The following is a 15085-nucleotide window of genomic DNA, read 5'->3' on the forward strand; positions in this document are numbered from 1 at the left end:
GTTCCACCCTGTTGTTTCAGGCCCCCTGATAAATTCATAAATTCTTCTGAGCTTTGTGTCACTGGTATCACCTGGTGAGGCTGGTCCACAGATGTGGGAAACAACTGAATTGTTTTACACCTGAGTCAGTCACACAAAAGCATTTTAACATTACATAGTCTCTATTCCAGTATTTATTATTGATCTATTTAATGTTTATCTATTTTTAATATATTAAGGCCTATGATATAATATCTGTTTATTACTCTAGCAGTAAATTTGTTATATGCTGCACACATAAACGGATTGATTTTATTGTACCAGCGAGCAGCTGCAAGGAATTATCAGTAATCAATATAAATATCAAGTACCACAGCAAAATCCTCGTGCTCAATAACAACGTGCAGAAGGCAATACAGAATTTCAAAAGCTGATTATTCTATTGTCATTTATAACCCGGCTCTGCTGCAAGGCACCGAGGGGCTCATTCAGCCCCTGACCCACCGCCACCCCCATCAGTGTCCCCAGAGCGTCCTCAGAATGTCCCCAAGTGTCCCCAGTGACGTCACCCCAGGAATTCCCATCAGCATTTGGGACAATTGCAATGAAAATTCCCAGAAAATTCCCCGAATTCGTCTCAAATCCCGCGTGGGGAGGGGAGGGGAGAGAAGTGACAGCAGCGATGTCCCTGATGATGTCACTGTCCCCGACGACGTCACAGCGGTGACATCGCTGTCCCTGCAGCAGCCTCGGGATGTCCTCTGTGAAAAATGCATATTTTATGATTGGCTTTTTGCAAGTATTAAATTGAATAGGATTTATATTATGTTACATTGATTAGTAGTGCTGTATTAACATTTTAATGGTAGGGTAAATGCAGATTTGTGGTTAAAACGGAGCTTTTGTGGTTAAAACAGAAACTCTGTGTGTGGGAAGAAAGGAATGAGGTACTTGCACTGGGACAGCAGCCGCAGGACACCGAAATCTTCCAGAGAAAAAGAATTTACAGCTTATTGTAAATGCAGGCGAGCCGGGGGGAAGAAATGACGATGCCTGACTCCAGCTCAGAAGGATGAATGGTTTCTTTATTACAACTATACTAATATAGATTAATATACTGTTTAAAGGAGATACTAAAACTACAAACCTGCTTTTTCTATTAATATACTGTTTAAAGGAGACACTAAAACTACAAACCCGCTTTTTCTAACTCCCAAATGTAACTCCTCACAACTCGTGACCCTCTCTGAGATTCCAGCCCCAGGTGGGTTGGATTGGCCCCAGGCTCAAACGATCCTCACCAGAACCCAACCCAGCAACCACCCCACAACAATTTGGGTAACAAATGGTTAAACAATTCTCCAAACACGTTCCACATGCTAAAACAAGGAGCAGAAACAGAAATTGATTTCTCTTTCGTTTCCCTCTGTGCTCCTCTGTGGAAAATGCTGGGAGGCAGAGCAATGTGCTGCCACAAGGGCTCCCTGATTAAAGGAAATTCACTCTCCGTGCCCCGCTCAGCCCTGCGGGCGCCGCGGGATTGAGAAGAGGCTGCCACTGCTCCGGGCTCTGTGACTGGACAGGATTGATGCATCATGCATGAGATCGATGAATATGCAACAGGCTGCTGCTTTTAGGTTATTCCTTGTTCAAGGCGTGGTTTTGGCAGCTCAGTGCCCAAAACATCTGGACGTCCGTAATCCCTCACTTTTTATTGTCTTGTCACTGTCCTGACCTCATTGTCCACATTGTTATTGCTCTGATTTAATTGCTGGTTTTTTACTAACTGTTTTATTACTAATAAACCTTTACAATTTTAAAAACCAACTGACTGGTGTTTTCCACAGTGCCCAAAAACATCCAGATGTCCAAAATTCTTCACTTTTTATTGTCTTGTCATCGTCCTGACCCTCATTGTCCAGATTCTTATTGCTCCGATTTCATTGCTATTTTTATAACTATTTTGTTACTAATTAACTTTTTGAATTTGTAAATTTTTAAATTTCAAAAACCAGCGAGTGGTGCTTTTCACAGTGCCCAAGAACTCCTGGATGTCCAAAATTCATTTTTTATAATCTTGTGGTGTTCTCATCCTCATTGTCCACATTTTTATTACTCTGATTTTATTTACTTTTTTTTTTTACTCACTATTTTATTACTAATAAACTTTTAAAATTTAAAAAACAACTGATTGTTATTTTCCACAGTGCCCAAAAACTCCTGGATGTCTGAAATTCTTAATTTTTTATTGTCTCATGGTGCCTGACCCTCGCTATCTACATTTTATTACTCTGATTTTATTTTTAAATTTTATTTTATTTTATTTATTATTATTTTATTTTTATTTTTATATGTCTTAATAATTGTTTTATTACTAAGAAACTTTTAAAATTTCAGAAACAACTGATCAGTGTTTTCACAGTGCCCAAAAGCTCCTGGATGTCCAAAATTCTTCATTTTTTATCATCTCGTGGTGCTTTGACCCTCATTGTCCAAATTTTTATTACTCCTATTTATTGCTATTTTTATAACTATTCTATTACTAATTAACTTGTTTGAATCAGTAATTTTTAAAATATTTTAAAGAACCAGAACTGGCATTTTTCACGGTGCCCAAAAACATCTGGGCATCCAAAATGATTTTCTTTTTATCACCTTGTGGTGGCCTAAATGTCATTGTCCAGATTTTGATAACTCTGATTTTATTTTGCATTTTAATTTTATTATTTTTATTATTTTAATTTTTTATTTTATATTTTTAATAACTATTTTATTATTAATAAACTTTTAACATTTCAAGAACAACTGATCGGTGTTTTCACAGTGCCCAAGAACACTCCTGGGTGTCCAAAATTCTTCATTTTTTATCATCTTGTGGTGTCCTGACCCTCATTGTCCACGTTTTTATTGCTCCGATTTTATCACTATTATAATTATTATTTCATTACTAATTAACTTGTTTAGTTATTTATTACTAACTAACTTGTGTAATAATTAGTTTATTATTAATTAACTTGTGTAATTAGTGATTAGTTTGTGATTTTACAGACCCGCGATCAGCACTTTCAGAGCTCGCCGCGAGCAGGAAACGTTACACGGGAACGAGCTTTGGATCGATTCCTGTGTGATACTGATCAATAATCAATAATCAGTAACTAATGCTGGATCGATTCCTGTGGCATTGCTCAATAATCAATAATTAATAACTAATACTGGAACTATTAATTTGTGATATTGATTAATTAATAATAAATAATTGACATTGGATTGATTCCTTTGTAGCATTGATTAATAATAAATAATAATGAAGAGTGGATAAAAGTTTCTGTAATATCGAGTGATTAATAATAATTACTAATATCTAATAACATAGATTGATTCCTTTGTGATATTGATTAATAATTTATAATTTATATTGGATTATTTTATTTTTAACATTGATTAACATTATTGGATTTGTTACTTTGTAATATTAATAATAATAATATTGGATCGATTTCCTTGTAATATTGATTAATAATAAATAACTAATAACATAGGATAAATTTATGTGTAATATTGATTCTTAATAATCAGTAATTAATAATTAATATTGGATAGACTTATCTGTAATATTGATTAATTAATCCTTAATAATTAATAATAGATCAACTTATTTTTAGTGTTGATTAATTAATAATCAATAGTTGATATTGGGTCTATTTCTTTGCAATGCTGGTAATAATAAAGAATTAGTAATTACTACTGAATTTATTTCTCTGCAATATTGATTAATTAATAATCAATAGTTGATATCGGACAAATTTATTTGTAATGGTTAATAATTAATAATTAATTATCAATAATCAATAATCAATAAATAATATTGGATTGATTTCTTTGTAATATTGTGAAAAATGCCGATTGAATGATGCACTGCTATTGATTATTGATAACACCCTGCTATTGATTATTGATAACTCACTGCTATTGATTATTGATAATCTGCTATTGATTATTGATAACTCACTGCTATTATTGATAATCTGCTATTATTGATAACTCCCTGCTATTGATAATTGATAACTCCCTGCTATTGATCACTGATAACTCCCTGCTATTGATTATTGATAATCTGCTATTGATTATTGACAACTCACTGCTATTGATTATGGATAATCTGCTATTGATTTTTTATAACTCACTGCTATTGATTATTGATAATCTGCTATTGATTATTGATAACTCACTATTGATTATTGATAACTCCCTACTATTGATCATTGCTAACTCTCTGCTATTGATTAGGATGTGTGGAGATGAAGGAACAATGGGAAAGGAAATCTCCTTTTTTTTCCTTTTTCCCCCCATTTTTTTATCCTTTTTTTGCCCCTCTCCCGTGACAAAAGCGAAGATTTGATGAAAAATCGATAAAATGGGAAACGGAACTTTTTAAAAATTGCTTTTTAAAAAAAATCAGTGAACAATTGGAGCTGGGTAATTGGTTCTCTAATGACTTTAAATTCGTGCTTTGGGTTTTTTAATCAATGCTTTAAAAAAGAACCTTAAAATCCAAACTGGAACAAACTCCCCAAGTGTCACCAACCCCACTGGTGTCCCCAATGTCCCCAAATGTTCCCAAATGTCTCCAAACCTCCCCAGATGTCCCCAGATGTCCCCAAACCTCCCCAGATGCCCCCAAATGTCCACCAGGCCCATCCCCACCTTGTCCTCCACGCTGGGCATGGTGGCACCTGTGGGGACATTGGGGACACGTCACCGACACCCCTGGGTGGCACCGGCACCCCTGGGTGGCACCAAGCCCATCCTGGTGGCACCGGCCACTCCCCGATGTCCCCAGCTCTGCTCCTGATGTCCCTTAGGAGATCCCAGTCCTGTCCCCAGTGTCCCAAACCCCATCCCCGGTGTCCCCAACCCCATCCCAGCTGTCCCCAGCCGTATCCCAGCTGTCCCCAGCCCCATTCCTGATGTCCCCAACCCTGTCCCCAGTGTCCCCAGGCATCTCTGCTGTCCCAAGACCCTCCAAACCCCATTCCCGATGTCCCCAGCTGTCCCCAACCCCACTCTTGATGTCCCCAACTCCGTCCTGGTGTCCCCAACTCTATCCTCAATGTCCCAAACCCCGTCCCAGGTGTCCCCAGCTCCAGTCCTGGTGTCCCCAGACCATCCACACCCCATCCCTGATGTCCCCAGGTGTCCCCAACCCCATCCCTGATGTTCTCAAGTGTCCCAAACTCCGTTCCTGATGTCCCCAGCTGTGGCCAAACCCTGGCCCTGATGTCCCCGGGTTTCCCAAACTCCATCCCTGATGTCCCAAGGTGTCCTCAAACCCCATCCCTGATGTCCCCATGTGTCCCTCACCTGCCACCACCACAGTGACCCGGTGTGGCATGTCCCAGCCGGGCCCCAGGGTGGTCACCAAGGTGTCCCCCTCGGTGTCCCCCTCAGTGTCCCCCGGGCGTGGCCGGGTGTGTCCAGGGGCGCGGTGCTCCCAGTGGATCTCCACGTCCAGCGGGAAGAAGCCGACGGCGTCGCAGCGCAGATCGGCCGGGAGCCCCGGGGACAGCCGGGACGGCAGCAGGGACACCCGGGGAGGGGCTGGGACACGGGACAGTGAGCTGGGGATACTGGGAGGGACTGGGGGAAACTGGGAGGGACTGGGAGGGTCTGGGACATACTGGGAGGGAACTGGGAGGGACTGGGACATACTGGGAGGGAACTGGGAGGGACCGGGAGGGACTGGGACATACTGGGAGGGAACTGGGAGGGACTGGGATGGACTGGGAGGGACTGGGACATACTGGGAGCCCCGGCCCCGCCCATTACCGGCACTGACCAATCAGGCACAGCCGCAGCACCTGCTGCACCTGCCCTGGGGCGCGCTCACGGAGCAGACGAAGGCGCCGTCATCCGACACCGAGAGCGGCGGCAGCTGCAGCGACACCACCCTGGCGCCCCCCGGCGGCTGGGAGGACCGAGGAAACGTTCAGCCTCAATGGTGCCCCCTAGCAGCTGGGAGGATCGTGGCCGTTCTGTGCCCAAAAACCCCCAGAACCGCCCCCCCAAAAAAAACCCAAAATGCTCCCAAAACCCACAAAAATCACCCGCTAAACCCTCCCAGAAACACACAAAAAAAGTCCCCAGAAATCACCCACAAAACTCCCCCAAAAAAACCCAAAAAATGCCCCCAAAACCCCCAAAAATCACTCACTGAACCCCCCCAGGACCTCCCAAAAAACCCCAAAAAATGCTCCCAAAACCTTCCAAAAAACCAATGCCCACAGCGCCCCCTAGCGGCCAGGAGGATCGAGGCTGTCCCGTGCCAGTAGCGCCCCCTGGTGGCCGGGAGGACTAAAACCACCCACTGCCAGTGGCGCCCCCTAGCGGCTGGGAGGAGCAAAGCAGTTCCATGCCTGCAGCGCCCCCTGGTGGCCGGGAGGACCAAGGCTGTCCATTGGCGCCTCCCAGTGGCCAGGAGGACTGAGGCCGCCCACTCCCAGCAGCGCCCCCTGGCGGCCGGGTGGACCTGACACCCCCCTGCTCGGTGGCGCCCCCCGCTGTCCCCGCAGGGCTCCGCAGCCCCTCCCCTCTCCTCACCTGCGCGGTGCCGGGGGGGCTCCCGTAGCCCCCCCAGGAACAGCAGCACCCCCGGCACGGCCTCGGTGCGGCGGGCGGCGGCCGAGTCGAAGGCCAGCAGGCGCCGCATGGCGCCGTGGCGGTGCCGCAGCCACTGCAGCGTGAAGGGCTCGGCCGGGGGCGCGAAGGCGCAGTGCAGCCGCCCCGGCACCCCCAGCAGCGGCCGCATCTGCGGCGTCCGCGTGGACACTAACAGGGACACTGAGGAGTGGGACAGGGTGTCAGGGGTGTGGGGACATCGGGGACAACGGGGGGACATTTGGGATGTGGGGACATCAGGGATGTGGGGGGACACTGGGGACATCGGGGACAATGGGGATGTGGGGGGACATCAGGGATGTGGGAACATCAGGGACATCAGGGATGTGGGGACAATGGAGAGACACTGGGGACATGGGGACAGTGCGGGGGCATAGGAGACATTGGGGGACATGGGGACAATGTGGGGACATTGGAGACATTGAGATACTTGGGCCAATGGGGAGGGGACACTGGGGACATCAGAGACATCGGGGATAATGGGTGGACACTGAGGACATGGAGACAATGCAAAAGCATAAGGGACAATAGGGGGACATCAGGGATGTGGGGACATTTGGGGGGACATCAGGGATAACGGGTGGTCATTGGGGACATCAGAGACATCGGGGACATTGGGGACATTGGGACAGTAGGGGGACACTGGGGACAATGGGGATGTGGGGTGTCCTGGTTTGTAAGATAAGCATGTATTCTATTGCCATCTGTTGGAGGTTGGGCAGTTTTCTTATCTCTTCCAAGAACAATGTCTCCCTCCGGGGAGATATCTTCTGTTCATGGACCATTGAACGACTCACTGCATGACCAGTAAAGTTACATCATCCCATTGTGAGATGCTCCACCCAGAGGGAGGAGCCAAGCATTCCTACCTGCATAAAATCAGCACTTTTTGAGACACTGGCAGCCTCTTTGCTGGATTCCCCGAGGAGCAGCATCTTCTCTGCTGGATTCCCAGAGGAAGACCAGGCCCAACTACTACCAGACCTTCAGAGAAAACTCCACCCTTCTAGAGATCACCACTTCAGCAGCATTTCATCTGCCACTCCAGGAGGAGCAGCCACCATTTTAACTGGACTATTACCAACACCCTGACTCCTCAGGGTGTCAGGTTTCTGACTCCATCACTAGTTTTGTTTGTACTAACTGCATTTTTTTAAATTTAGTTTTTTTTCCTAGTAAAGAACTGTTATTCCCATTCCCATATCTTTGCTCGAGAGCCTTTTAATTTTTAAATTGTGGTAATTCGGAGGGAGGGGGGTTTACCTTTTCCATTTCACAGGAGGGTCTTGCCTTCCTACACAGACTCCTGTCTTTTCAAACCAAGACATTGCATCAGCCCGTTCAGGGAAAATGGCTAAAGATGTCTCTAGAACTTCACTGCTGCTTTTGTAACTCTGGGTATACCACCTGAAGTAAAGGCAATGGCCCAGCTTATACTTCCTGCTGAGTTGCTACCTTTTTTGCCTTTGGGGAATTATGCACAAAACAGGTATTCCTCATTCCTCAAAAGGCCAATCTGTCACTGAACATGGCTCCCTCAAGCGTCTCCTGGTACAATAGAAAGGGGGGGCCAGAGAGGACAACCCTTCCGAGAGACTGCAGAAAGCCTTTTATGTGTTCAACTTCTTGAAATGATCTTTGATGGACCCCAACCCCTGATTGTTTGACATTTTATTTGTAATTCACAATTGCAACAAAAGGAAAAATCCCTTGCCTTAGTGAAGGATCCAGGATCTGGTAAGATACTGGGGCTTTATCCTTAGGTCACCTGATGTCACCTGGTGTCACCACTGAGTCAGGAACAAGAGTCAGGCGACACATAAAATCTAATTCTCTCCAGGAGACTAATACTAGTTTTATTAGGAACCCATTTCTTTTTATACACTGCTCCAACACCGGTAGACCTGACTGGTCCTTTAATCAACACACCTCATATGATTGGCTAATTAAGGAAACACCCTTTAGTAAACATCTTATAAGAAAACAACTGTTCAAAACACCAGCTGCAAGATTGCTTCAATTCTTTCTCTCAGCCTTCTCAAAACTCCCCAGAACAATTCCTAGGAAAGTTTACCTGGCTTTCTCTCTGACCAGGCTGGGGTAGAGGTTTTGCTTGCATGTCCACAGAGAATGGTTCCAAGTGGATTCCAGCAAACAATGTGAAGGCGTTTTGAGATTCTTTGACTGCATCACTTGAAGATTCACCTTAAACATCAACATTGGAGGAGAACCCTTGTGAACAGGACCTCGCCACCACATCAGCACCTGTTTAACCTCTAACAGACTTATGCCCTTGGGGAAATGGTTATGATTACCCAGTGGTATCAGGGTTTACAGGGCTAGATCAGCTTCTGGGGGATTGGAGACTTGGTGGATGGATAAGAAATTTAGTTAAAATAGGCTTATATGTATTAGGATTATATTATGTATTGTTATGCTTATTCCTTGTATTTTATATTGTGTGAAAAAATTAATAGTCAAATCACTTAAGAATGTATTTTTGTTTGAACAGATAGGGGGAGGTATAGGGAATAAAACAGAAAGTACAGTGGAACTGATAAAGGGGCCTGATATCTTCTTCTTCTGCCTGATTGAGCAGAAACCATGGGAGAGACAGACACAGATAAAGTCTCCCTGGGCAAGAAGTGACCAAGAAACATATTGTGAGACATAGTGATAAAATAATGTTACCAGGTGATGTGATGTCATAAAGAAGTGTAACCAATGGGAAATTGTTACCAAAAACAGAGCCCTATATAAGCACCATACAAGTGAAACTCTATATAAACACCTGGTACACTCAATAAAATTGGCTTCTGATCCCAACTCAGATGCCCCCGACTCTCCATCATTGATAACCCCTGGTCTGGGTGATCCCTGTTGGGTGGGGGGAAGGTGTTGGAGAGATTTCTTTCCCTTCTCCTGCTGTGATTTGGATGGTAATAAATTCCCTCCCTGTGCCCAGGCTGGGACTGTTTTGCCAGTGCTGGTGCTCGGGGCGGGATCTCTCCCGATCCTTTTCCTACTCCCGCCTTCCCTCAGCCAATCAGAGACAGCGCGGCTGATGACTCACCAGTTGCTGGGCAGACCCGCAGCGACCCGCGGTCCCGGCCGGACCCGCCCCGCCACGGCCCAAATCCTCCCAAATCCTCCCGAATCCTCCCCAAATCCTCCCGAATCCTCCCGAATCCTCCCCAAATCCTCCCGAATCCTCCCCAAATCCTCCCCAAATCCTCCCGAATCCTCCCAAACCCTCCCCAAATCCTCCCAAACCCTCCCCAAATCCTCCCCAAATCCTCCCAAATCCTCCCCGAATCCTCCCAAACCCTCCCCGAATCCTCCCCGAATCATCCCCAAATCCTCCCAAACCCTCCCCAAATCCTCCCCGAATCCTCCCAAATCCTCCCCAATCCTCCCAAATCCTCCCCGAATCCTCCCCAAATCCTCCCCAAATCCTCCCGAATCCTCCCCGAATCCTCCCCAAATCCTCCCCAAATCCTCCCCGAATCCTCCCAAATCCTCCCAAACCCTCCCGAATCCTCCCTGCCCCATCACAGGGGGTCCTGTGCAAGGCCACGGGGAGCGGCTGCGGCCGCCGCTGGCTCAGGAGCTCTGTGGGCAGGAAAGGGGGTGACACTGGGACTGGGGGTGCTCGCAGGGCTTCCCTTAATGGTGCCTCCTTCGGTGTTGGGTCAAGCGAGAGCTTCTGGAGAATCTCTCCCCACACACAGGACACTCACCGGGCCTCTCCCCGGTGTGGATGTGCCTGTGGGTGACGAGGCTGGAGCTGTGCTTGAAGCCCTTCCCGCACTCAGGGCAGCAGAAGGGCCTCTCCTGTGTGTGAATCCACTGATGCACTGAAGCATGGACAGACGGCTCCTCAACTAATTAAAGCTGGAAAGAAGGGTATTTTATTGCAGTGCTGGACACATGTGGAATCATTTCCAAATACATGTGCAAGGAGTTGCAGACTCCTGCTTTCTATTTATACAGGAAAGGTTTTACATATCCAAGCTGTTTCTAAGGACACATAATACATAATCATTACCTGCCCGCTTCGTATTATAATCAGCTGAATATCCATTACGGCTGTGCAATCGTGTTTCCTTAACTGGGTCTTTGGGATTTTGAAATAAGGGAGTGGGTGTAAGGGAGGAAGAAAGCTGTCTTCCTCAAGGTAAACTCTTCACCCATGGCCAGTTTGCAGGACTTTTTGATCTGCTGGTCACGGTAGCCTCTCCTAACTGCTGATTATTCTTAAGGCAAGATATTTCTATGGTCTCTGCTCCTTCGCAATTCCTACATCTATCCCTGTCACTCCTAGCTTTACTTTTCTAATATATTTGCTACTCTTTAACTAAGGCATGTGATTTTTGCTAGCTAACTTGGCTTCTCAACTAATTTTAAAATCTTAACTAAAATATGAAATCTTCTACTATCTCAGTTATATTTCCAGCTGTCCCCTTGACTCATCCACAGTTTTCAATTATCCTAAATACTTTTCCAGCTGACCCTTGGCTCATTACGATGAGATTGGAGCTTCTCAGAAACCACTTCCTACACTTGGGACACTCATAGGGCCTCTCCCTGGTGTGAATCTTGTGGTGCTGATGAACTTGGAGATCCACCCAAAGCCCTTCCCACACTCCCCACACTTGTAGGGCTGATTGATTCCCCATCTGGATCACCTGGTGCCAGATCAGGTCTGATCTCCAGAGCTCCAGCTGAAGCCCTTCCCACGTTCCAAGCGCTTGTGGAGCTTCTGACCGCCATGAGTCATCTCCACCATCTCTGAGTGCCAAATGGATCTCTGGCTGCCTTCTAGGCACAGAGGGGCTCTTACCTCCTCACAACTACCAGGGCTGGGTTTGCAGCCCCTCCTTGTGTGGGATCTCCAGGGCTTTTCCTCCCCATTGGGTTCCCATGCTGTGGAGCTGCTCAAAAAAGCCTCAAAACAGAGGTTCTGAGCAGCGATTTGTCCTCCCAGGTCTCTGTCTGCAGCTCAGTGCCTGGGGTAAGGAAAGAAAAGAAGAGGAAGGAATGTGGAAGGAAGAAGGATAGAATGAGACGAGGAAGGAGGGTGGACAAGGAGAGGATGGGATTTGCCTCCATGCCAGAGGGAAGGGGAAGGAGATCCCACCAATTCATCCCTGGCAGGACAGCGTTGGCAGCAGCGCTGTCCTGCAGCCAGGGGCAATGTTGGGCTGATAGGTGGAGCAGAGGAGAGGGGGAAAGGGGCAGTGACTTCCTCCTCACCTGCCTCAGTGTTCCATGCTATCTTCCTTTACCTCACAGCCTCCACCAGCTCCACCTGCACAAAGGTTGGGATGGACAAATCCTGGCTTGGGGGAAAAACAAAGGGTGAGCACCTTGGTCCTGCTGCCCAAGTCCAGCTCGAGAAGTCACCACCCTGTTCACAGTTGGATGGGCCCAGACTCTGCTCATCTCCAGAGTCCCCCACTCCTCCAGGCTGCTGGGATCCCCCAGCTCCAGGATTGGCCATTGCTGCCCTCCCCACTCCGATGCCAATTGGAACCCCAAAACCAATGTCCCCCCCAAACTGTTACCACTGCCCCAGCCGGTACAGAGATCGCTACAGGAACCCTTCACAAGTCTCCAAAGGGGCATCTGCATCTCACCTTTGAGGCAATGCAAGATCCAAATATCCCTTTCCCTGCAAAAAAAACTCCCAGAAATCCCCCAATGGATTTGGGGTGAGCTCCCCCTCCCCACTTACCTGCAGGATCTGGGGGAGTAAATGCTGCCATGACCAGGGGAGCTGCAGACTCAGCAGAAGGGCAGACAAACCGTGTGGATCTGCTGCGGTTCCTCCTCTTCCTCCTCCTGTTCCTGTTCCTTCTTTTCCCTAACCTCCTCCTCATCTCTCTCTCCTCTTCCTACTGCTCCTCCTCCCTGACCACCCCAGATCCCCCTTTCCTACCCACCTCTCCCCCATGGCTGCAGCACCAGCGTTTGGGTAGAGGGAACCTCCCATGAGCCCCCCAGGTATGGGCAGGGGGCTTGGGGACCCACCCAGTGCAGATCCATTCCCCCCTCCCAGAGCCTCACGGAAATCACTCCAGGGATCAAGCGATGGGGACACTAAGGGATCCCCATGGAACCACCCATTTTTGATCCCATCCCCACCCTTCCCTCCCCACTCCCATTGTTCCCCCAACCCAAAGACCCCTCCCAACTCAATCTGAGGGTCCCATTCCTCTCCTGGTCAGAATCCTCTTTTCCCCTGCTCTCCCACCCCTTCCCCATTGTGCCTCCAGCTCTATCTCTCACCCCTGGGCTTGGATTTGGGGATCCAGGCCCCTCCTGTTCAGTTTGGGGATCACATCCCCCCTTTCCCTCAATTCAGGCAGCTCCTGGCAGCTTTTTCCTGGGAGGAATCCCTGAGTTTTGGGACTTTTAGGATGTAGCTTAGGAGGAGGACAGCTCTGTCGGGCTTTCCCCTCCCTGTTGTGGCCCCTCAGCTGTTCCCGACACCCTGGGGGTGTTGGGATTTCCCTCCTAGGGACAAGGACATTCATCCCCTTCCAGGAGCCCAATGCCCAGCTGGGGCTCCAGGTCAGGGGTCCTTGAGCAGCTGCCCCAGAACCTCCACCAGGGTCTCCCAGCGCAGCCGGAGCCGCTCGGCCTGGGCTCCCCAAAGGCCTCAGCAAGGTCCAAGTCCTGCCCAGGAACCCTCAACTCCCTCAAACCCAGCATCCCCCTCATCCCCTGCAAGTTCCTCCCATGGCACCGGCCATGGCCATGTCCCCACTTGTCACTGGCCATGTCCCACCATGTCCTCACCCATGGCTGTCTCCCCACCATGTTTCCATCCCTGTCACTGCCCCCCATGTCTCCATCCATGCCTGTGTCTCCCCATGTCCCTAGGGATGGCCCTGTCCCCCTCCATGTCCATGCGTGTCCATGTCACTCTCCATGTCTAATGCTTTTTCTCTTTTTGAGCCTGGTCTTATAAGCTCTCAGAGATAAGCATTATACCCTTGATAGCTCAGCTACCTCAGGTGGCATAAAACAAGCAGGATGGCTCATGTGACAGTGTTGGGAATAAAAAGTTTTAATAAAAGTCAAAAATGAAAAAGCTTTTTACAGAGAAAAGCCAAGTCAGGGCAAGAGGTTCTTGCTCTTGCTAAAACACTTCACAAAAGCAATTAACTTCTTTTGTTCTCTTCTTTTCTAGGGAATTGCTTAGGTGGGACTTTTTTGCTCCTGTCCAATTAGCTACCCTTAAGTTTGAGGTGAAGTCCCAGAGGTCCTATGAGGTGTCTTTCAACCAAATTGAGGAGAGAAACACCTGGCCTTTTGTCCTTTTTAAGGGAACAAAAGGTTAACTTGTCTACTCTGTCAACAGAGGGCACATTCTTACACGTGTCCCACCATGTCTGTGTCCTACCATGACCACATCCACTAACTTAGTTCAATGTCTATTTTTACTTCGATATTGGATATTTTAAAGGGATAAAGAGAAATGAAAACAAAATCAAGGCCAAAAGAAAAAGACTTCCATGTCCATGCCGGCTGAGGATCCACGTGCTTGGGTGGAGGGAAGAACCTTTTTGGTGGAGTTTCTAACCCACTGTCTCCAAAATCTTGGTCTTTTCCCCAGTTTTTCCACCATCTGGCTGCAGAAGACACCCTTGGGCAATAGGAAATCAAAATCGTGGAATCCCTGAAGTTGGAAAAGACCTTGTCCTGGTTCAGAGCAAATTTGGGAGAGAACCTCCAAACGGATTCCTCTGGAAAGCTGATTCAATTGGCTCCTCCCCCAGCCAGTTTGGGAAAAGTATCTCCTTGGAGAACAGTGGAAAAAACTGTTTTTTAAAGAATAAAACCTAAACAATATTAAACAATAAAACCTCTTGCTGCTCTAAAAGAGACAAACTCAGGAAGTCCCTCCGTGGGTTGTAGCTCAGCTCCCTCAGTCTCTTATCAGTCCCTCCAGTGCTGGAAATGCCACAGTCCAGGCCTGGCCCGCTGGGCCACAGGTGTGAGCTGCCGGTGCTCTTCTGGGTGTTCAGGCCAGAGCAGGTTTAAACAGGTCCAAAGAAAAGGGAAAAGCAGCCACAGTCCAGGGAACTTCTCTGCCACAGCTAGCTAAAACTAATTAACAGCAAAGGAGAGATCTGTACCTCTGTCTGTCCATCTGCAGACAACCTGGCCCAGGAGCAGGAATGTGGAGGAGTGAGTGCAGTTTCTGAAAACAAACTCTGCCCTTCTCTCCCTCCTTTGCTCTCGGAACAAGTCTTAAAGGTGCAAAAATTATAACTCACTATAAACAGAACAGACAACTGGAGATACAAGCATCATATAGTCAACCTAGGACATACCTCCAAGACCATTCAGTATTCCTTGATGCCACCAGAATATAGGATTGAGTGCAAAAGATTTTATGGAGTTGGAAGTCATTAAATCT

At 47.4% G+C, this 15085-nt stretch overlaps 1 protein-coding gene across 1 annotated transcript in view; it reads right to left on the reverse strand.

Annotated features, from left to right (window-relative positions):
* Nucleotides 1-15085, reverse strand: part of LOC144248742 (uncharacterized) — a 162039-nt gene that overhangs the window by 35383 nt on the left and 111571 nt on the right. The window contains exon 4 of the mRNA XM_077790736.1: nt 11216-11266. Coding sequence (XP_077646862.1) covers nt 11216-11266 — 51 coding nt within the window. The remainder of the gene's footprint in view (nt 1-11215; nt 11267-15085) is intronic.

This window comes from Lonchura striata, unplaced genomic scaffold (assembly GCF_046129695.1).
Source record: "Lonchura striata isolate bLonStr1 unplaced genomic scaffold, bLonStr1.mat Scaffold_82, whole genome shotgun sequence".
Taxonomy (NCBI): domain Eukaryota; kingdom Metazoa; phylum Chordata; class Aves; order Passeriformes; family Estrildidae; genus Lonchura; species Lonchura striata.